Genomic DNA, 20720 nt, shown 5'->3' with positions numbered 1-20720 from the left:
CCAGGGCCGGCGGCGGCGGCTGCCCCGAGGGACGGGGCCCTAGGCGGTGGCGATGGGGGCCGTCCGGATCGCGCCCGGCCTGGCGCTCCTGCTCTGCTGCCCGGTGCTCAGCTCCGCATACGCGCTGGTAAGTCCCTCGCCCGCACTCCAGGACAGGCTGCGGGCTTGCTCTGTGGTCCCTAGGGTGGGTCCAGGGCACAGAATCTAGGTTCCCTGAGTAATTCGAACTTCGGACGAGCGTCGCCTCCAACCGGAGAGCTTGGGTGCCTGCTGTCTCTGGGGTGTCTGGACTCGGTTCCTGATGCCTATGGTCCTCTTAGCTCTGAAGCCTGGGTTCGGAATCCAGGTCTGGAAATCTGTGGTTGGGGTTCCTCTATCTTCTGCTTCTATGAGCACCGCTACTCTGGCAGTGTCCCCTTTAGGGATGACAGTGTGATCTAGCAGTAGCCTGGGCTTTGGCCCTGATGTAGGGTCCCACAGACTTTGTTCCTGGGCTTGTGTCTTCTGCAAGTTTTGTTTGCCACCCAGGACACAGGGCTGTGGGTCTGAGCTCAGAATCACCCAGGCAGGGGATAGGATTTAGGGGTCCCCTCCAGCTCTCACAATCACATGCGTGCAAACATGTGGACGCCCTTGCCCAGGGAGGCGGCTGTGGTGTGGCATGGAAGGATGGAGGTCTCCTGAAGGGAACTGACCTCACAGAACACTCCTCCAGGAGAAACATGCTGGAGGGGGACTCTGGTGAGTGAGGGACCCCCATGTATAGACTCCTGAGAGTAGAGCCAAGAAGGAGACCAGAGGGAGAAGAAGAGGCAGATTGGGAGATAAGGCAAGAGAGAGAAAAGAGACAAAGGGGGGTGGAGAGGAGAGCTTCTCAGAGCAGGAGTAGACAGACCAAGAATAGCAGAGAAAAGTAGGCACTGGCAGAGGCCAAGAGCTGGAGGGACAGAGGACAGCATCCTTCTCCTCCTGGGCCAGAAACTGGGGGCCAGGACCTGGGGAGTCCATCAGACCGCAGAGCAGCCCCGTCCCAGGGGACTAGCCCGTGGCTGAGGAGGCTGTCTGCCTGTGTGTCCGACCTCAAGGCCCCTGCTTCCTCCCCAGTAGCTCCCAGGTGGGGGCTTCTGCCTTCTAGAGAAATAAGCAGGCAGCCAGGCAGCCCCCTTCTCCTGACCAGCTCCACCCCCTCCACCCCAGGCAGAACCTGAGGCTGGAAGGCAGGAGTTCTGGGATTCCTCCAGCTCTAAGGCCCATAGGACCGGGGCTGTCCTCCACACCTCGGTTTCCCTATCTGTAAAAAAACAGCAAGAACGTTTGCCTAAGAATCCCCTGAGTGAGGCTCTCTTCTCCTCCGGGACCTCAGCATGCCCCATTCCCTGGTGCCCGTGCCCTCGGGACCCTGGCTCCCCGAAGCCAGAGACCTCACCCCCTACGAGGACTTGTAGATGGGGAAACCAAGGCTCAGAGACTCGTGCAAATGTACATGCAAGGACCTGGAGCCATTTCCCCATTCACCCCTTGGGCCAGGCTGGGAGAGACAGGAAGGACAATGGGCATGAGTGTGCTGAGAGCTGTCTGTGTGTCAGAGCGGGGCTCGCTGGGACTCTGCTTAGGTCCATGTGAGCGTGTGTCCCCTGTGGACACATGTGTCCGAAGCATTGGGTCTTCACGTGACTTGCAGGAGCATAGTCGTGTGTATGTGTGTGTGCGCGCGCATGCGTGCATTTGTGAACACATGTGCCCCAGGTCTATTGTTTATTTTTATTTAATAAATGCTTTTTTAGTGCTTTCTACTTGCCAGACACTGTCCCAAGCACTTTACAGTATTAGTTTCATCTTTCCCACAACCCTCTAAAAAAGGTTTTGCTACCGTTCCCATTTTTAAAGTAACCTGGAGCACACAATCCCTATGGTCATTTTGTACTGCATGCCGGTCTAGTGCTAAGCCCTGTGTCTCCATGAGGAGGGGATCATGGGCCCCCCAACCACCAGGGCCCCGCACTGACTTCTGGGGAAGCTGAGGCACGTGCAAAGAATTTGCCTCCCTTAGCCATGGTTCAGGTATGAAGGCCGGGCTGGAGGAGGTATGGATACCACAGTGGGGGTCTGCCCTGAGACCTTGCTGGGGTGTCAGTGTCTAGATTTTCAGGCCATGTGTACACCGGACCTTCCCTGCGTTTACAGCTAGAGGATGTGGCCTGAGGATCACCCCATACCCTGTGGGCTCCCTGGGCTCAAGAGGAACCCGCAGGAGACTGACAGCCGCCAGTTTCCGCTTTTGAACCCAGGGGCTGCCGTTTGCACCCAGATCTGTGCTGATGCCCACCGACCCCACCAAACTCAGCCAATAGCCCCTGTCACCAGACCTGTGTACTGCCTGCCCAGCAGCCCCAGGAGCAGGCTCACACCTCCTGACACCTCAGGGTTCGGGACCAAAGAGCCTCCCACTGGGAGGACACCGGCTGTGGCCACACTCAGCTAGCCAGTCCAGCTTGTGTTACAGGGAATAGTAGCTGTGGGCTGGGGGGTCAGGGGGAGTGAATTTTGAAGGAGGGGATGGACGCACCGATTGTGAGTCGGGGGCGAGCGGGTGGTCTTATCCTTGGAGGTGCCTCATCCTAAGGACGCCCCCAGCGCATGTACATGTAAAGGAGAAACTGCAGTGGGAGAAGAAGCAGGTCTGCGTGGGGGGTGGGCCTTGAGCGTAGAGATGTGACCTCGGGTCCGACTCAGAAAGGACTGCGGTGGCTAAGAGTATAGGGGGACCCTCCCCTGCTCCGGGGCCAGTGTGGCCACCGGCCCTCTTTTAAAGACCAAAAAGAACCACCGCGTATTGAACAATGACTGTCCTCCGATTCTGAGCTAGAAACCGTCGTAAATGTTTTCTCAATACGTCTTTTCACCCACCCGTTTTATGGGAAAAGGCCCTGAGGGTCCGGGGCAGAGGTGGGACTTGAACCCGGGTCTTCTCACTCTCACACTGAGTTTCTTCCTCCAAAACCAGGCGAGGAATCGTGCTGACAGGAGAGCTCCATGTCCCACTGTGGGGTTTTTTAAATTTTGCTTCCTTTTCTTTTTTTTTTTTTCCTTTCTTTCTTTGTTTCTTCCTTCCTTTGTTTCTTTGTTTCTTTCTTTCATAAAATCCTTCTGTTGTTTTACTTTTATTTTCTTGTGTTTAATTGAACTAATACTTGAATATGTTCTTTCTCATGAAAGAGTCACATAATACAGATTAAACAGAATTCATCCTTGATGACTCCCAAGTCCCAGTGCGCCTCTAGAAAAAAAACACTTTTTTTTTTTTAAGATTTTATTTATTTCTTTGGCAGAGACAGATCACAAGTAGGCAGAGAGGCAGGCAGAGAGAGGAGGAAGCAGGCTCCCTGCCAAGCAGAGAGCCTGATGCAGGGCTCGATCCCAGGACCCTGAGGTCATGACCTGAGCCAGAGGAAGAGGCTTAACCCACTGAGCCACCCAGGTGCCCCATAGAAAAAACCACTTTTAAAACTCTGGATGGGGATAGCCTCCCAGAACTTTTTCTGTTTATTTCCAAAAGATACCAAATCTTCCCAAAGATTTTTGTGTCCATATAGAGCAGACAGTCTTTTCTGTTGTTTTCTGTGTGTCTTTAAATGAATGGCATCTGTCTGTAGGTAAGGCTCTGCCGTGTGCTTTTTTTTTTTTTTTTTACTCAAAAGTGTATCCTGGAGATCTTCTTGTCAGTAAATACAGATCTGTTTTCCTTAATGGCGCATAATATTCCAAAATCTACAAAGGTGCCTTTAGATCTTTCCGGCATCCTTTTGTGTGTGTGCGTGTGTGATTCCAGATGGTGGTGGGGAAGCTCCTGGAAATGCCATCTTGTGCCCCTGTGTGACAGTTTCCCTGTAGGGTATTTCTAGATTCTGTCATTGCTGGGTCTGAAGCACATCACGTTTTTCGTTTTACTGGACACGGCCGCACTGCCCTCTAGAAAGCCCGTCTGTGCGGGTTGCAACTCACAATGCCAGCAGTGAGCAGGAGGGTCTCCCCCGACACCCCTGTCTCATGGGGCAGTGCCCCCTTTGCCATTCTGACAGGCGAAAAATGGTGTCTCTTGCCGATTACTGGTGAGCTTTTGACTTTCCACTGGCCTATTGTCCCTCTTCTAAGAGCTGGTCCAGAGTCGTTACTTATCTTTCTGTGGGTTATTTGTCGTTTTTGTCTTGATTTGTTGAAGGATTTTTTATCACCTGCCCTTAAACACCCCCCCACACACCCCAGCTCTGGGAACGGCCTGTGGACAGAGCGGGAGGAGGGGGGCCGAGCCCTCCCGGGAACTTGGGTTTTCTTCGGAATGTTTTAATGAGGCGTCAAGCGGCCTCCCCCAGATTCCTGTTGTGGGCCTTCTGGGGACACTCCCTGGTCCAGCCACCACATCAGGAAGGCAGCCCTTTCAGGGAGAGAGTCCCTAGGATTGAGAAAACGTGGCGTGGGGGGTTTGCAGACCCCCTGAAGTGGTTTGCAAAATGCAGCGTGACTGGGAAAGAAATCTCACCTCAGATTCGCAAAGACACTTGGAAACGTCCAAACCCTAAAGAACCCCAACTCCAGGACCGGCCTTGTGCGACGGTGAGACCTGGCCGGATCTTACTCTGCTGACCAGGCATACGGGTGGGTTAAGCCATCCTATCCTTGCGGGTCTTGGTCCTGCAGGCCAGGTAGAGGCGGCCCGTGAAGATCCAGTGGGTCCAGCAGCGAACTCCGCCATCCTAGGCTCCATCCCTGCCCTGAAGGCGTCCACGCTGGCCAAGATGAGAGGCGTCACTAGTGCCTCCCCCCCCCAGCCCCTCCCAGCCCTGAACACAGGCAGCCTGTTCAGGAAGGCCTGGAGAGGGGGAGGAAAAGTCAGCACTTGTCAGCGGTGGCGGGGCAGGAGTGTCCCCGGCAGGGAGCCCGTCCCAGCCTGCTCGGGCCAGCAGGACAGACAGAGGGCAGCAAGGGGCGGGGAGCGGTCCCTAGCCAGCTGGCACGGGAGACGACGAGGGGTGCCAGCCCAGGTCCCAGTAGTGGAACCTGGAGAAGAGGTGCAGGAAGGCCAGGAGGTCACAAGGGGGTCCCCTGTGAGCTGAGGTTTACTCCTTCTGCATTTTCTGGAGGTACACCTCCCCTAGCTGCTAACCTCAAGGCACCACTGTCCCCTGTCCCTTTAGAGCTGAGCACCAGATGCCATCACTTCCAGCATCGCCATGCCATGCCCATGCTGTCTGCCCCCACACCTGAATTCCCCCTGTGCAGCCGGCCTCCCAGGCTCTGGTGGGAGGCAACTGCCTGATGGGGTTCAGGAGGGTTCAGGAGGACTCAGGAACGCTGGGACTGAGGCTAGCACCAGGGGGGTCCCTGGGGCTGTGTCCTTTCTCCTGGGCTGCTGCCTCTCTTTAACTGTGACTCTGAGCCTCAGTGACCCCATTCGTAAGGTGGGGATGTGGTGGAAGTTCAAGGAGATGGGGATAAAGTGCCGGGGTCAGTGGCTGGCACCAACAGGCAGAAGGGATGGCTGGAGACCAGGCAGGTCCGCTTTCTCTGGAGGTGAGTGGGAAGCCCACAGCCGCCTTCCCCCAGGGGACCAGGAGGAACCCGGGAAGAGGGACGGATGAGATGACCCAAGAGGGCATCTCGAGGCTAACGGCATCTAGTGGAAGAAGCCCCTTCCCCAAAGGCAGAGGTGTCGGCCGCTGAAGAAGTAGCCCTTGTATTTCCTTCTGAGTTTTGCCCGGAGGAGAATGTAGGCATGTCTGGGATCACAGACAGCAAATGTGTGGAATTTGGCAGTTAGGAGAAAAACTGAGAGAAGTGGCCCTCCTCTGGTCAGTGGCGTGGAACTGGCTCTCTCCCCCACCACGGTCTCCATCACACCTCCGTCACCATGAGCAGCCTTCGTGTTGCCCACCCCCCCCCGTCCTCACCCCCACTGCCAACACCGCTCCCACCCCCAACTCCGACACCATCCTCCGTGGGGCTTCCCTGCAGGCTGAGGTCAAAAGAGCTACTTGCCCCCAAAGGGGAGGGGTAGTGAGCAGATGGCTTTTCTCTTTGTCTGAGCTTCTGAACTCAAGAAATGAGAAACACATCCGGGCCTCTTGACCACACACTACTCTCTCCCTGGGACAGCAGCTTCTATGTTTGTAAATAACAGACTGGCTTCCAGCCTTCACCCGCACTCTGCCTGGAACCCCCAAACACCGGCTCATTGCTCCCAGGCTACCCCCCCACCCCGTCCCTATTCTCCCTATGTCAGGACATCGCCCCACCCCCTGCACGTTCACAAACAGCATACCGTGCACGCTTGAGCTCACAGGGAGGCTCTGTGTTGGGGGGTTCAGCATGGGGAGCGTGCTGCAGCGATGAATACTGAAGCCGAGCCCTAACCCAAGACCATAGGAGGGATGTAGGGGGGATTCGGAACAGCTGGTGCCAGGCTGGGTGGCCCCATGAGTGGTGGGTGACCCCAGGCTGTGATCCAGCCCTGGGTCCCTCAGCCCTTGCCCCCAAAACCCAAGATCCATGGGCTCTCTGGATGTAAACTGACGCAAGCCTGAGTTCTTAGCACCAGGAGCTGGGCCAGAGAGACCTGGACTCTGCCAAGGAAGGGGAAGAGGGGCACAGTGGGGAGAGGGAGCAGCAGACAGAGTCACCAGGCCAGGAGGAGGACCAGCTGCCTGCACTTCCTCCTTTCAACCCCAGGACACAGGACCTCCCCAGTCAGGGCAGAGACAGATCAAGGGCTCTCTTGGCCCCCAAGCCCAGGGGGCCTGGCAGTGATCTGGACTCTTACTGGGAGTCTGGGTTGGATCTTCCCAAAAGTTCATCAGGCACACTTCACCCAGTAGGCCCTCCTGTACTCCCTGCTCCCCACCCTCCTGGAGTCCCACTTCCCTCCACCCTTCACTGTGGCCCCCTGGACTTGGTGATCTTCCCACTCTCCCCCTGCCACTCTAGGTCGGTGGCCTGGGGCCACCGTCAGTGCCCAGAAGGAGGGGTGCCCATAGCCAGAGCAGGAGAGCCATGATCTGATGCTGCCACAGCCGCTAACAGGAACAGTTATAGCCACCAGCTCTGCACCGCCCCCACCCATGCCCAGGCTCTCACTGAACCTCACCAACAGCCTTTGGATCATCCTGATCGCAAGGGTTAAGCAACTTTCCTAGACACAGAGCCAGTCAGTGGTGGTGATGGGCCTCAAGCTCCAGTGCTGGCTAGCAGAATCTGCTAGGTGAGGACAGGGTGCAGCTGGAAGGGGGTGGCGAAGGGGGACCTTGCAGGCAGGGGAGCTGCCCTTCAAGGCAAGTGGGAATGAACTTGGTGCAGAGCTGCCCTCCGTTCCTTGGGTAGGTGCTTGCTGGACTCTGGCTTAGACTCCTCTTGCTGCAGTGTGCCATCACTGGGGGACAGAGAAGTGGGTCCTACAAGTCCAGGGAGGCCAGAGATGGGGCCTCCGTCCCTTTGGAGAAATGAAGGAGTTTGGGGGCCATGGGGGTGCTGGAGGCACATCCCTTCCCTTCCCCTGGGCATTCCCAGCCCCATCATGGATACCAGCCTCCAGAGAACAGAGGGTACCTCCTCTTGGTTCCAGAGAGGTAAAGCCAACAGCAGCAGACGGATACTGAGTGTGTGTGTTAGTTCCTGGTCATCACTCAGCTAGCACACCTGTCCCTCTGTCCATCTGTCAAATGGGCCATTTTCAACCCATGACTGCCTGCCTTCAGCCACATCGGTGGACCAGTCTGTCTACTGGGAGGGCTGGTGTGCCAGTCTTTGGAGACTTAGAAGCCTCAGTCACTCAGGAGCTTTCCATCAACTGGAAAAAATACGGTGCAGTATCTGTTTGTCTTGACAGAGATGGAGGTGGGCAGGAGAAGGGGTGGGGACAGGCCCGTGGTGAGGGAGTAAGGATCAGAGGACGCCAGAGGTGGTACCAACAGTGGGTATGGGGCTGGTGGCAGTAATGGTGATGGCAGTGATGGTGTTAATGTTGCCTTCGATGGCGCTGGTGGTAGTGGTGATACCTGTGGTGGGGGTGAGTCACGGCAGCAACAGCACTGGTGGTGGTGATGGTTGGGATGGTGGTGAGGCTCGTTATAATGCTGGTAATGGTAGTTAGTGCTCATGGTGGAAATGTGCTGGTGCAGGTGGTGCTGGTGATAGGGGATGGTGATGGTTGTGTTTGGTGTGGTTGGTCAAGGTCATGACGGTGGTGGTGGTGATGGCGGGTGGTGGTTATTGATGGAGGTACTCGCTGTAATGGTGGAAATGGTAGCGAAGGGGAGTGATCATGGGTCCAAGTGAGCAGGGCAGCTACACAGGGACCAGACTCGTCAGAAGCCTGGATCCGCAATGCCAGAGCCCCCTTGGATTAGGGCGGGTCCAATTCTTCCCCCATGAGCCCCATCCCGTGAGGCTACTTCTGCCCCAACCTGCTGTAGCTGGGGGAGAATAGAGCACATGGGAATCTGCTCCAGTCCTTCCTGGGGTGGGGTGGGGGTCCATAGCCACTGAGCCAGCCGAGATCTCAGGGTGCAACTCAGACTCCAGAGACACGCAGAGGCACGGACCCCCGACAGACACGCCTGCTAGGGACAGCCGCAGGACACACTGGCAGACGCACACACGCGTCGACCTTTGCTCAGAACCCCACTTACACACGCGTGTTCCCAGACACTTGAGGCTCACGTCCCCCAAGTACATGCTGGACAGTCCCCACGTGAAGACGCACAGAGACAGAGCCCCCGGTCGAGCGCGCACCCGCGGCCAGTGTGGGCCTCTGGACGGCGTGCACGCGCACAGACGCGCACGCTCCTCCGCTAAGTGAAACCAGCGGAAGCCTAGCCTGGAGGAGCCAATTGGAGACTCCTTGGCCCTGGAAGCCCTCGCTGCTGCCACTGAGAGACGCGGTCAATTAACTTCACCCTGCAGCCAGGCTCCCTGACCCGCCCCGCCCAGCCAGCCCGCCCCTTCCCCAGCCTCCTTCCTCCCCTGCCTCCCCCTGGCTCTCCGCCCTGCAACGCCCCACTCAGACAGGGGACGGGTCCTGGGACGGCTGAGGGGCGGCAGCTCTGCCTGTTGAGGGTCTGAGGGGGCCAGGCTCTGCCGTGGGACTGAGTGATCTAAGGGGACAGACATGGCCCAGCCCCGGGGGGATGGGGCTGAGGGGACTCAGTCCCACTTAAGGGGGAGGAGGATGTGAGGGATGTAGTAGTCTCTGTAGGTCCCACTCATGGAAGTGGCTAGCCTTGATCACACGGAGCTGTCCCCAGGGCAGGATCCTGCCTTTACGCTGACCCACTTGGAAATCTAAGTCAGGGGAACACATGTTCAGGGTGAGACCCCCCCCTTCCCCCGACGCCCATGATGTTCTTGTTCTCTTCGTCAAAATGACGCCAGTGTATCCCGGTGGGTGTCGGGAAGTGCGCGGGGTGTGCAGATTGGAAGGAAGAGAAGGAAGGACGTTCCGGGGGGAACAGCAGGAGCGAAGGCCTGTTGGCACCATCAGAACGCAGGGTCGGCTTCAGGGGAAGGAGCTTCCAGATAAGCAGTGAGATGTGGGTGACTCCCACTCACAGCCGGCACAGTAGTGCCTGCCCAACCAGACCACTTGCCAGCAATTCCTCGGACCTCTAGCTCTTGGGAATGCAAGGGTAGGAGCAGCTGAGGCACTCACCATTCACTGGGGAAAGCAGTGACTGGGGAGAGGGCCAGAATGGAAATTGGTGACTTCCAAGGTCCCCCGGGGTACTAAGGCTTGAAAGAATCCAGGCCTGGTTTATTTCCCCGGAGTTCACCACTCTTTATCCACCCCCTCTCCCCACCAGGTCCCCAACAGACAGGATCCTGTGAAGATCCATCCTGGGACATTCCATCCCTTTCCCATGTACCCTTGGGGAACAGACTGGACAGAGAATAGTAGCCCGCAGGGTTACTAGCGGGCAGGCAGGGGACATCCCCCCTTCCTCTTTTATCCTCCTGGTGGGACAGTCTCTACCCTTCGGAGCCGCATCTTCTCATCTGTAAAATGGGAGCAACACAAGGCAGAGTTCCCAAATTCTAGACTCAGAGTTTTTGGAAAGGGAGGAATCCGTCAGGGAGGCTGGGATGGTTGTGGGACCTGCCAGTGCTCTGGAAAGGCCTGCCTGCAGTCTGACGTTCAACTTGGTAGGTGGATGCAGATGACGTCATGACCAAAGAGGAGCAGATCTTCCTGCTGCACCGCGCCCAGGCCCAGTGCCAGAAGCGGCTCAAAGAAGTCCTGCAGAGGCCAGGTGGGGGCGGAGCCGGGTGGGGCGGGGCCAGAGGAGGAGGGTCTGGGGGCGAGGTCAAAAGAGGGAGGGAGGGGCCCAATGAGGGTGAGAGCCTAGGATGCAGAACCAACCGGCACCAGGAGAGGGGGCTTCCACTTAAAAGGGGGGTCACTTGTGATCAAAGTCAGCAGGCTGAAATGCAGAGCCTTCCCTCCCAGGGTGGGATCAGGGCAGTAGGAAGGCAGCCAGCCACAGTCCGAATCAGCCCCCGAGGGCTTAGATCTGGCAAGACACAACAAAATTAGGAGCCCTGAGAGGGGTACACTGGGACCACTTCCTGGAGGAGGAGGTATGAGGCAGGTCCAGAAGAATAAGTAGATCTATGAAGAAGGCCACCTGGTCTGAGGACAAGGCTGAGGTGTCCAAGGTCGGAGGACTGGGACCGGACGGGGAGGAGGATAGTGGGGTAGGGATGGTATCTATAACTCTGAGTCATGGTCACTGTCCAGGAGAGAGCATTTGACCTGGGGTCGGGCAGGCTTCTGCACACCAGCGTAGCATCATCAGGGACCCCTGCCAAGGTCAAGGTGGGAGGGGCACCCGCCTTCCCAGCTCCTCCCCATCTCCAGCTGGTCTCTTCCTTGAGTCCACTTCCTGGAAGCGGAGATGGGAGCTCATTAGCACTCATCCAGGCCTCTGCCGCCTGTCTGATTAGTCTCATCGACCTGGAAGAGGCCCAGGCGCCGCCGACTGGCCGAGGAGAGCAGTTTCCTGTCTGGAGCTGGGCCCTAGAATGCTGAGGACCCAAGGGCACACAGTGACATACTCTGTAGCACACGGACTTTGCTCATAGTCACAGGCATTCACATGGTCTCTGCAGTCCCCGCCCTGTCTCCACTGGCCTCGCTGGTGGCTCTTTGATTCCCATACCCAGTCACATCAGGGTCTGGGGGTCAGGTGGGCCACTGAACTCTGGGTCTTGAACCCAGTGCTCTTCCTAGTTGTGGAAGCCCGGAGGCATCTCCGCCCCCTATGCCCCATCCTCATAGAGCCCCTCTCTTCCTGCTCCACCTCGTCCCGCTGCCCCCCTTCCCTACTAATGCCCCAGGATCAGACAGGATAACAGACACAGCCATTCTAGCCCAACTGAGGGGTCTGCACTCAACTTTGCTTTGTTGCCGCAAACTCTGACCTGGGAGGGCCCGGGCCCTGCTCAGGCTGTCACTGAAGGGGCACAAGTCAGATAAGAAGGAAGACTTTTCAGCGAGGTAGAGACCTCGAACAGCTCTCTAATGGAGAGAAAGGCGAGCCCAACTCAGACAGAGAGCCTCCAGGGTCCCTCTGTGGACTCTGGGAACTCCTAGCTCAAGTATCCAAGGGCAGGGAACAGGTAGGTAGACTTGCCTGAACACCCTTGACACCTGCACACTCTTGCTCATGTCGTCCACACCATCAGCTTCCTGAGCTGCATGGTGCCGGGGCCGGGGCCAGGGCCAGGCTTCACTTTCACTGTTGAACCTCCGCTAACATCACCCCTACTGTCCAATTCTGTCCTGCGCCCCCTGGCGGGGCCCTGGCCTCCTGCACAGGCTCTGGCTCTGACGCCTGGGTCGGAGCACATTGTCTCTGTCCATGTCTTGCCCACACTTACTCAGCCCACTAGCTGGTCCCACACCTGCACGGCGTTCACTCCCAGTTGATTTCCTGTAGACAGTCTCCGTGCTCTCTGCCGACTTCTGCACCCAACCAGAGCTTTACAGTTTGTGAAGCACTTTCTCACTTGTTAGCTCTCCCAACAGCCTGGGCTACAGGGATCAACCCCACCATAGAAACGGGGTGTCTCGGAGGCGGGAGGGTACCCTGGGTCTCCTGCCACAGCACCGTTGACAGCCATGACTACCCTGATTTCCCCAGCTGACATAATGGAATCAGACAAAGGATGGGTACCTGCCTCCACGTCAGGGAAGCCTAAGAAGGAGAAGGCATCTGGGAAGCTCTACCCTGAGTCCGAGGAGGACAAGGAGGTGCCCACTGGCAGCAGGCACCGAGGTACGTCTGTGCTTCCTCCTGGGCATCCATCTGAGACCGGCTGGGACCCACTCACCCCGCCGCTCTGGTCTCTGTGTGAACTCATGCCCTTCAGCTCTTGTGGGAAGAAAGAGGTTGTTGCCCCCTCTCCAGGAAAGCAGGAGAGAGGCTGGGAGGACACAGAGCCCATAAGGTATCATGTGCAGGGGGCTGGCAGCTGGACAGAGCCAGATCCCCAGGAGATTTGGACAGAGAACTTGTCCCGCGCTACCCCATGGGCGGACCCAGGGCCATGGCCCATCCCATGGAGAGAGATGACAGAGGGACAGGGAGACAGAGGGACAGGGAGAGACAGAGAGGGGACCAGGGGTCATAAACTGAGACCGGGCCTTGGTGTGTCAGAGGAGGGTGCACCCAAACACATAGGGTAGTGGGCTGTAGACACGGAGCAGCAGGGCTGAGACAGTGGGACGAGGAGGGGAGAAGAGAAGAGTGGGAGGGAGATGCAGGGCTGTGTTGTCCCTCAGGAAGGTAAGGAGAGACAAACGCAGAGCCCAGGCTGCAGCCACAGGGCCGGTTTGAACCGGCTGGGTGGGCAGCAGATTCCAGATGGGCCACATCTGGGAGGCTGTGGTCACCCTGTGGCTCCCCAGGGACCAGAGGGAATTGTGGGCCTAGCCAGGCGGGGCTGGGAATATGGTGCCCAGGACAGAGAGCCTTTCACCAAGCTGGGGTGGGTCCAGCCATCAAGGCAGCCTTCCAGGATGGCTGGAGAGTCCTGTGGTTGGAGCCCTGCAGAGAGAACGTAGGGAGCTGGGGGGCGGGGGAGTGGAAGGCAGAAGATTCAGAGGCTGGGGACCCTCCAAGGTCACTTAGTATCTCTGCTGTAAGGCTGGAGTCCCCAAGTAGGATATGTCACCCTGTCTTAAATCCCACAATTACCACTTCGATTTGGGTTATACCTCCCCCTACGAGTGATCACTGGAGTCTCATAGCAGGTGCTTAGGGTGGTCTGGGATGGTGGCAGAAGCATGGGCTGATCTAGTCAATCCTGGCTACCCAGTGAAGAAACTAGAAGTGAGGTCAGCAGCTCTTTAGACTGGAAGCTGGACCTCCTGCCTCCCGCCCCGGATCCTGGCAAGGGTCACTGAGAGCATTCTCAGCTGAGGGAGTGAGTCTGGGCACTTGCTCTTCTCCAGGGACACCTGGAGGTGGGACCAAGAGCAGAGGAAAAAGAGAGAGGCCTGGCCAGGGGCTGAGTCACCTGAGGAGGGCAGGGCCCTGGGCTATATGACCCCAGCAAATCACATGCCTCTCTGGGCCTCTACCATCCAATCTAGAAAATAGGGCCAGTGCCAGTACCCGCATACAGGGACTGTGGGTGAATTCTGTGAGGCCAGGGATTCAATTCTATGCAAGACACAGTAGGTAGTAAGGCTCAATACATTCTCTCCAGAACACTCCAGGCCTGAGTTCTCCAGTCCTGGGGTACACCTGTCCCTGAGGGAGCCAGCGACCACAGGTGTGTTCATTCTTCTGGGTCACTAACCATGGACTTGACTGGTGTCCCCCACCTTGTCTGTCTCTGTGGGCACAGGGCGCCCCTGCCTGCCCGAGTGGGACCACATCCTTTGCTGGCCGCTGGGGGCACCAGGTGAGGTGGTGGCCGTTCCCTGTCCTGACTACATTTATGACTTCAATCACAAAGGTAAGGCAGGCTGGAGTAGGGTGGGAACCACATGGGTGCCAGGACTTGGAGCTCAGGTCTCCAGATCTCTCTGCCTTCCCTGACCCTCCCCATGGGCCTGCAGGCCATGCCTACCGTCGCTGTGACCGCAATGGCAGCTGGGAACTGGTGCCTGGGCATAACCGGACATGGGCCAACTACAGCGAGTGTGTCAAGTTCCTGACCAATGAGACTCGTGAACGGGTGCGAGCTTTTCCCTTCCCCACCCTGATCTGGATAAGGTTACCCCACCCCACCCCACTGGTGGCCTCTGAGCTAGGCCTGACGCCTCCCATCACCTCAACCTGGCCTCTGACCCTTAATCGGAGTCCCAGGGTCTGATGGAGTGTCCCCACCGGCACAGGAGGTGTTTGACCGCCTGGGCATGATCTACACCGTGGGCTACTCAGTGTCGCTGGCCTCCCTCACCGTGGCGGTGCTCATCCTGGCCTACTTCAGGTGGGCAGGGCGAGGGGGCGGGGCCGGTCGGGGGGCGGGGCCAAGGGGGTGCCAGCCCTCCCCTCAGCGCACCACGCCGCGGGGCCGGGCGTCCCTACCTTCCCCGTCCCCGCCCCCGCGCCGCGCACAGCCTGGTTTCCCGACCACCCCCCGCATGTCCCCGGGCCCTCACCTACGGTGTTGTCGCGCGCCCCACAGGCGGCTGCACTGCACGCGCAACTACATCCACATGCACTTATTCCTGTCCTTCATGCTTCGAGCCGTGAGCATCTTCGTCAAGGACGCGGTGCTCTACTCGGGCGCCACGCTCGATGAGGCCGAGCGCCTCACCGAGGAAGAGCTGCGCGCCATCGCCCAGGCGCCCCCGCCGCCCGCCGCGGCCGCCGCCGGCTACGTGAGTGGCCCCTCCCGCGGCCGGCGGTCAACCCCGCACCGCCCCGCGCCGCCCCGCCCCCTCCAGCCCCGCCCCGTCCCCTCTAGCCCCGCCCCGTCCAGCTCCGCCCCCGCCCCCTGCCGGCCTCCTGCTATCACCGACGTCCAGCCGCTGGAGGCCACCTCACTGGGTCTCTCGGGTCCCTCGCACCCCTCCTCCGCCCAGCTCCCCAGCCCTGCCGCCAAGGGCTTTGTGAATGTTGCCCTCCCGGCACTTGCATTAGCAATCCTGTCTCAGCCCAGTAGCCCCAACCGCTCCCCCGCAACCCAGTGCCTTCTTGCCCCTGGCAACATCCTCCCCCTGCCTCGGGCACCTCAGCTCTGCTCTTGACCAGAGCCCGGCCCTGCCTCCCCGCGGGACCAGTCAGCCCCCAGCCATCCCCCAGCCCATCACCCCACTTCCCCAGATGCAGGCCGGCCTTCTGGCTGACACCAGCTGCTCTCCTAGGCGGGCTGCAGGGTAGCTGTGACCTTCTTCCTTTACTTCCTGGCCACCAACTACTACTGGATTCTTGTGGAGGGGCTGTACCTGCATAGCCTCATCTTCATGGCCTTCTTCTCAGAGAAGAAGTACTTGTGGGGCTTCACGGTCTTCGGCTGGGGTACGAGGGCGAGGTGGGCAGAGGCACAGGCAAGGGTGGGACCATGGGCAGCAGGGCCAATGGGGCACTAAGGGTGAGGCACCCATACGGCCTCTCCCGACCTAGACGTGGGGCAGCCAGTGGGTGGCCTGCCCACCTCCTTCTCTGAGTTTGACCCCGTCCCAGGCTCAGGTGCCAGGGCTTGGCCGCGGTCAGCATTCGCCCCTGGGCTCAGCCTGGGGTTGGGGCTCACCTGGAGATTCACCTGGCGCTGGGGCTCAGCCAGGAGAGGTAGGGAGTGTTCCCAGGCCAGGATTCAGCTCAGGATCAGAGTGGGATGGTGGGTCGGAGGTCATGCTAGGGCTGGACTGGAGGTCTGGGATACTCCCTGCTCCGTGAGCCCTGTTTCCCTACCAGTCCCCTCACCACGTGGAACTGTCCACACCACTGCCATCCGGCCTACAGGAGCCATGACACAGAGCCCCAGGCCAGACTCTCAGCCTTGTCAGGGCTTCAACAGCCCCTCCGCAGAATGGGTTGCTGGGGCTCTGCACTCCTCCCCCACGGGCTCCAGGATTGAGTTACCGATAATTGTCCATTATTGTTGGCAGCTCCAGAGCTTGGCTGGGCTCCGGGGCAACTGGCCAGACTGCGGAGGGGTAGGCCCAGCGGCTGAAGCCCTCCCTGCACTCAGCACCCAGAAGCTCTCGGGTCAACAGCCACAGCCCCTTGGCACACACTCTGACCTTGACCTCCCCCACAGCAAGCCCTGGGGTTGGGGGAGACCTGGGCCTGGTCCCAGGAACTGACCTGGACTCTGGAGCTAGAGGGTGTCAGGGTGGGCAGGAAACACACAGATCTGGAGCAACAGAACTTGGTGACACAATAAGGTCACAGCTCTTTTTCCCACCATAAACACGGGTCGCACCCTGCCCCTCCCAATGGTGTGCCCGACCCAGAACAAAGTGTGAGGGGGTGGAGAGTGGGAACCCAAGCTCCCTTCTAGAGGCAAAGCTCACTCAGAGGTACCATGTGTCATCTGAGCCGACTCGGGCCTGGGAACACTGAGGTTCCCCTGTGGCTTTCACTCAGACTGGAATGACAACTGTCATTCCACCCAGCCTCATCCATGGGGCTAGGACCTTTCAGATTGGGTGTGTGTGTGTTGTTTGGGCCGGGGGGAGGCTGCTGGGATAGAACAATGCTGATACGAGGCCCCTTCCCCATAGGAACTCCCAGAGCAGAGCCTAAAGGGAAGGGAGGAGTGGACCGGGCATGGGGAAGTTAGTGAGGTCCTCCAGCGGGTCTGCACGCGTGGGCAGGAGATGCCGAACCCAGATGAGGGCGGAGGGCTGAACTGGGTCCTGAGTGTAGGAGCCCCAAGAGGAGGCTGTGGGAGGAGCAGAGCAGCCCATGCCCGCGTGTGGCTCTGTCACCAAGCAGCCCTTGAGCCCAGGGTGTGGGGGGTCAGGGACAGTGACAGGATCATCCGGGGGTCATTAAGGATGAGAAGAATGGGCCTGGCAGGGTGTGCTGAGGGGAGAAACACCGTGGGTGCCGCCTGCGGTCCCTCATACGCCACCTGCTCTGCGCCCACAGGTTTGCCTGCCGTCTTCGTGGCTGTGTGGGTCAGCGTGAGAGCCACCCTGGCCAACACCGGGTAGGTCCGGGCGGAGAGGGGGGCCTCAGGGTTCTGGTACAGGTCAGAAATACGCCTGGCACCCTCTTTCTCCATGAAGCATGGGAAGAGGCTTCCTGTGCCCTGGGCCTGAATAAACCCAGCTTCGGTTTTCTGTCCAGCCTTCAGCCAGATGCCCTCTCAGGGTCACAGGAGGCTGCTTCAAAAGTAACGTTTTAGGGGGGCCTTGGGCCTGGCCACACCCAACACCCCCCGTCCTTCATCCCCGCCAGCTGCTGTCAGAGCAGACCCGCTCTGGGGCCACTCTGTGGGCAGGCCCGGGGCGGGAGCACGGGGGTAGGAGCTGATGCCTCGGCCTCCACCAGGTGCTGGGACTTGAGCTCCGGGAACAAGAAGTGGATCATTCAGGTGCCCATCCTGGCCTCCATCGTGGTGAGCAGGGGCGGCTGCAGGGCTGTGAGGGCGGCCCCGCAGGTGCCGGTGACCAGCCCCTGATGGGGACTACACGGGCTTCCCTGGACCCCAGAGTTGGAGCGCCACAGCCCCATGTCGCCCAGTCGGTGGGGGGAAGCCTGGGCGAGGCCTCGGGTCCCTGGACTCTCGCCCCCCAACCTGCTATGGTGCACCTCGAGACGCAGCCCGCCCTCCCTCCCTCCCTCCCACAGCTCAACTTCATCCTCTTTATCAACATCGTCCGGGTGCTCGCCACCAAGCTGCGGGAGACCAACGCCGGCCGGTGTGACACGCGGCAGCAGTACCGGTGAGCTGCGCCCACCGGGCCCGAGGCTCCTCAGGACACCGGGGTCATCACACCCCAGGACCGTGCACTAAAATAAAGACAGAGGCCCCAAGAATGAGCCTGTGTCGAGGGAAGCACCCGGTTCCTGTCTCCCTGGCCGGCCTCACCCAGCAGTCATGGGATCTGCCCCAGTCTCTGGGGCCACCCCAGAGCCCGCCTGGGCTGTTCAGGGCTGGGGTCTGCAGGGGATGTAGGGGGCAAACCCAGACCCCTCCTCGAAGAGCTGATTATAGCGAGTCCAGGGGACAGGTGGGCAGCGGGTGGCTTCGAGAGGACGGCAGCTCCGCTGAACTCTGAGGAAAGGGCTATGGGGTGAAGAGGGAAGGCTGGGGGGAAGTGAGTGTCCCTGGAGGGACCAGCGGGTGCAGGCCCCAAGGGCCCTTATGAACACTTTGTCCCAGGTTAGCTGGGTCGTTCTCTGCTCTGGCCAGGGCCGCAGGCCCCTTCGAGGCTCCCGGAGCCTGAGAGCTGGGGGCGGGCAGGTGGGTGTGGATAGCACGGTGCCTCCCGGGGAGCGGCGGCGGCTTGTCGCTGAGCCGCCTGCCCCTGCTGGCCCAGGAAGCTGCTCAAGTCCACGCTGGTGCTCATGCCGCTCTTCGGCGTCCACTACATCGTGTTCATGGCCACGCCGTACACCGAGGTCTCAGGGACGCTCTGGCAAGTCCAGATGCACTACGAGATGCTCTTCAACTCCTTCCAGGTGCGCAGGCCTGGCCAATGCCTGGGGGGGGGGGTTGGGGGGAGGGCGTGGTGGGGAGCTGGGCTGGGGCAGCAGGTGCAGCCTCTGGGCCCTGACCCCATGTACCTCTGTCCGTAGGGATTTTTTGTCGCCATCATATACTGTTTCTGCAATGGCGAGGTAAGCGTGGGAGGGGGAGCAGTGCTGGGACAAGGCGGGGGGACGCGGAACGGCCAGGGTTCCCCAAATCCGGTCCTTTCATTCTCCTGTCCGGTTCCTCTGCTCCTCTGAGAACAGCCCTGAGGACATTCTGAAGGCAGAGAGTCTTTCCAGATGATTCAGGATGTGCTAGGATTTGCGGGCTCCTCACTCTCTGGCAAGAGCCCGCGTCTTCCCAGCCCCACGGGTTGAATGCTCCGTAATCTGGAGCAAACGACTCAGCCACCCCTGGGGCCATTTGAGCCTTGTGGACTCGGGGCGTGTCAGTTGCCTGCAGTGAGGCACCGTGTTCTGAGGATGACAGGATTTTGCTTGGCATTGGAATTTTCCAGTAACACCCCACGCCTCTGGTTCCACTCGGTGCAGAGTGTCGTAGGGGCAGGGATGCAGGCACGGCTGGGGCTGGGGAGGGGAGACATGGGGCGGAGGGGTCTACCTGACGCTCTGCCTCCTCTGGGCCATCGCAGGTACAGGCCGAGATCAAGAAATCCTGGAGCCGCTGGACACTGGCACTGGACTTCAAGCGTAAGGCCCGCAGCGGGAGCAGCAGCTACAGCTACGGCCCGATGGTGTCTCACACGAGTGTGACCAACGTAGGCCCCCGCACGGGACTCGGCCTGCCCCTCAGCCCCCGCCTGCTGCCTGCTGCCGCCACCGCCACCGCCACCAACGGCCACCCCCCACTCCCCGGCCACACCAAGCCAGGGGCCCCGATCCTCCAAGCCACACCACCTGCCGCGGCTGCTCCCAAGGACGACGGGTTTCTCAATGGCTCCTGCTCGGGGCTGGACGAGGAGGCCTCGGCGCCGGAGCGGCCGCCAGCCCTACTGCAGGAGGAGTGGGAGACGGTCATGTGATCGGGGACCGAGCCAGGGTTGGACCCGTGGGCATAAGGGCTGACAGACGGACCAAGAGATGGCTGGTTGGACGGTTGCCCGCTCAGGGCTAGGGCTGGGAAGACAAAAGAGGAAAAAAAGAAAAAAAAAAAAAAAAGAAAGAAAGAAAGAAAAAGGAAAAGGAAGCCGTGTGCAGCTTCCTGTGGTCTGAGCTGGCGCTTGGGGTGGGGGGCGGTGGGGAGCCATGGAGACGTTCTTGGGTTTCACCTCTGGGGGTGCTCCAGGGGCCACGGGCCAGTCCCTGGGCCCGGACACAGTCCAGCAGGAAAGACCTGGGAGAGGCCAAGAGTGGCCCCCGTTTGCTGGGGTCACACAGGGGCCCTGCAGAGCCATGCAGGAGCTGGGCCGCAGCCTCTCCCTGCCACCAGCTCTAGCTGCCGCCTCTGATGCTCCTGCCAAGGCCCCGGGGCAGCGGTGGTGGGCAGGGGGAGCCCTGGCTCCTTGGCTGGCTCTTCACCTGTTAGCCCCTCACTGTTTGCCAAGGATGAACAGCAAGTCCCTGGGTCCCTGGCCCGGTTCCAGGCCCCTTCCTTCCTGTCTGGTGGCCATGCTGTGTCCCTTGGGGGCTGGGGCACTCAGGGACCACCTCCACACAGGATCCCCAGCCCCCACCTTGGATCTGACAGGCCTCTGGCCACCAGACTGAGAGGGCAGGGGGCGTGCTGAGGCCATCAAGTGGGATATGGGCTGAGGTCTGTGCTCGGGTCAGGAACTGTGGTGGAGCTGGGCGTCGGAGCCTGCAGGACTCGGCACACCTGCTCACGGCGGGGGGGGTCCGAGACCGCCACTAAGCACCCCTCTCCAACCCCCGCCCGCCGCGTTCCTTGCCCCCTCCCACCCCAGTCTTGGGCCCTAGGGCACCACAGGCCCTCCTCGCCTGAAGCTGGGAACCGGCCCGACGGTGCTGGGAACCACCCCACGCTCTGACCAGAACAAGCTTCCTTCTCAAGCCTGAGGCCAGCCTTGCCCCTGGGCCCATACGAGCTAG

At 59.8% G+C, this 20720-nt stretch overlaps 1 protein-coding gene across 1 annotated transcript; it reads left to right on the top strand.

Moving 5' to 3' along the window:
- The first annotated feature begins 26 nt into the window (after window positions 1-26).
- PTH1R (parathyroid hormone 1 receptor) lies at window positions 27-19857 on the top strand. Its single transcript, XM_044253712.1, has 14 exons — window positions 27-127; window positions 10193-10295; window positions 12189-12323; window positions 13900-14010; window positions 14114-14232; window positions 14393-14487; window positions 14686-14881; window positions 15368-15521; window positions 17100-17160; window positions 17505-17571; window positions 17805-17899; window positions 18497-18638; window positions 18756-18797; window positions 19304-19857. The coding sequence occupies exons 1-14, from the start codon at window positions 53-55 to the stop codon at window positions 19691-19693; spliced, it is 1785 nt and encodes a 594-aa protein (XP_044109647.1). The 5' UTR covers window positions 27-52; the 3' UTR covers window positions 19694-19857.
- The last annotated feature ends 863 nt before the right edge of the window (window positions 19858-20720 follow it).

This window comes from Neovison vison, chromosome 6 (genome assembly GCF_020171115.1).
Source record: "Neovison vison isolate M4711 chromosome 6, ASM_NN_V1, whole genome shotgun sequence".
In the NCBI taxonomy this organism is placed as follows: Eukaryota; Metazoa; Chordata; class Mammalia; order Carnivora; family Mustelidae; genus Neogale; species Neogale vison.
This window is presented reverse-complemented; position numbering and strand designations above follow the sequence as displayed.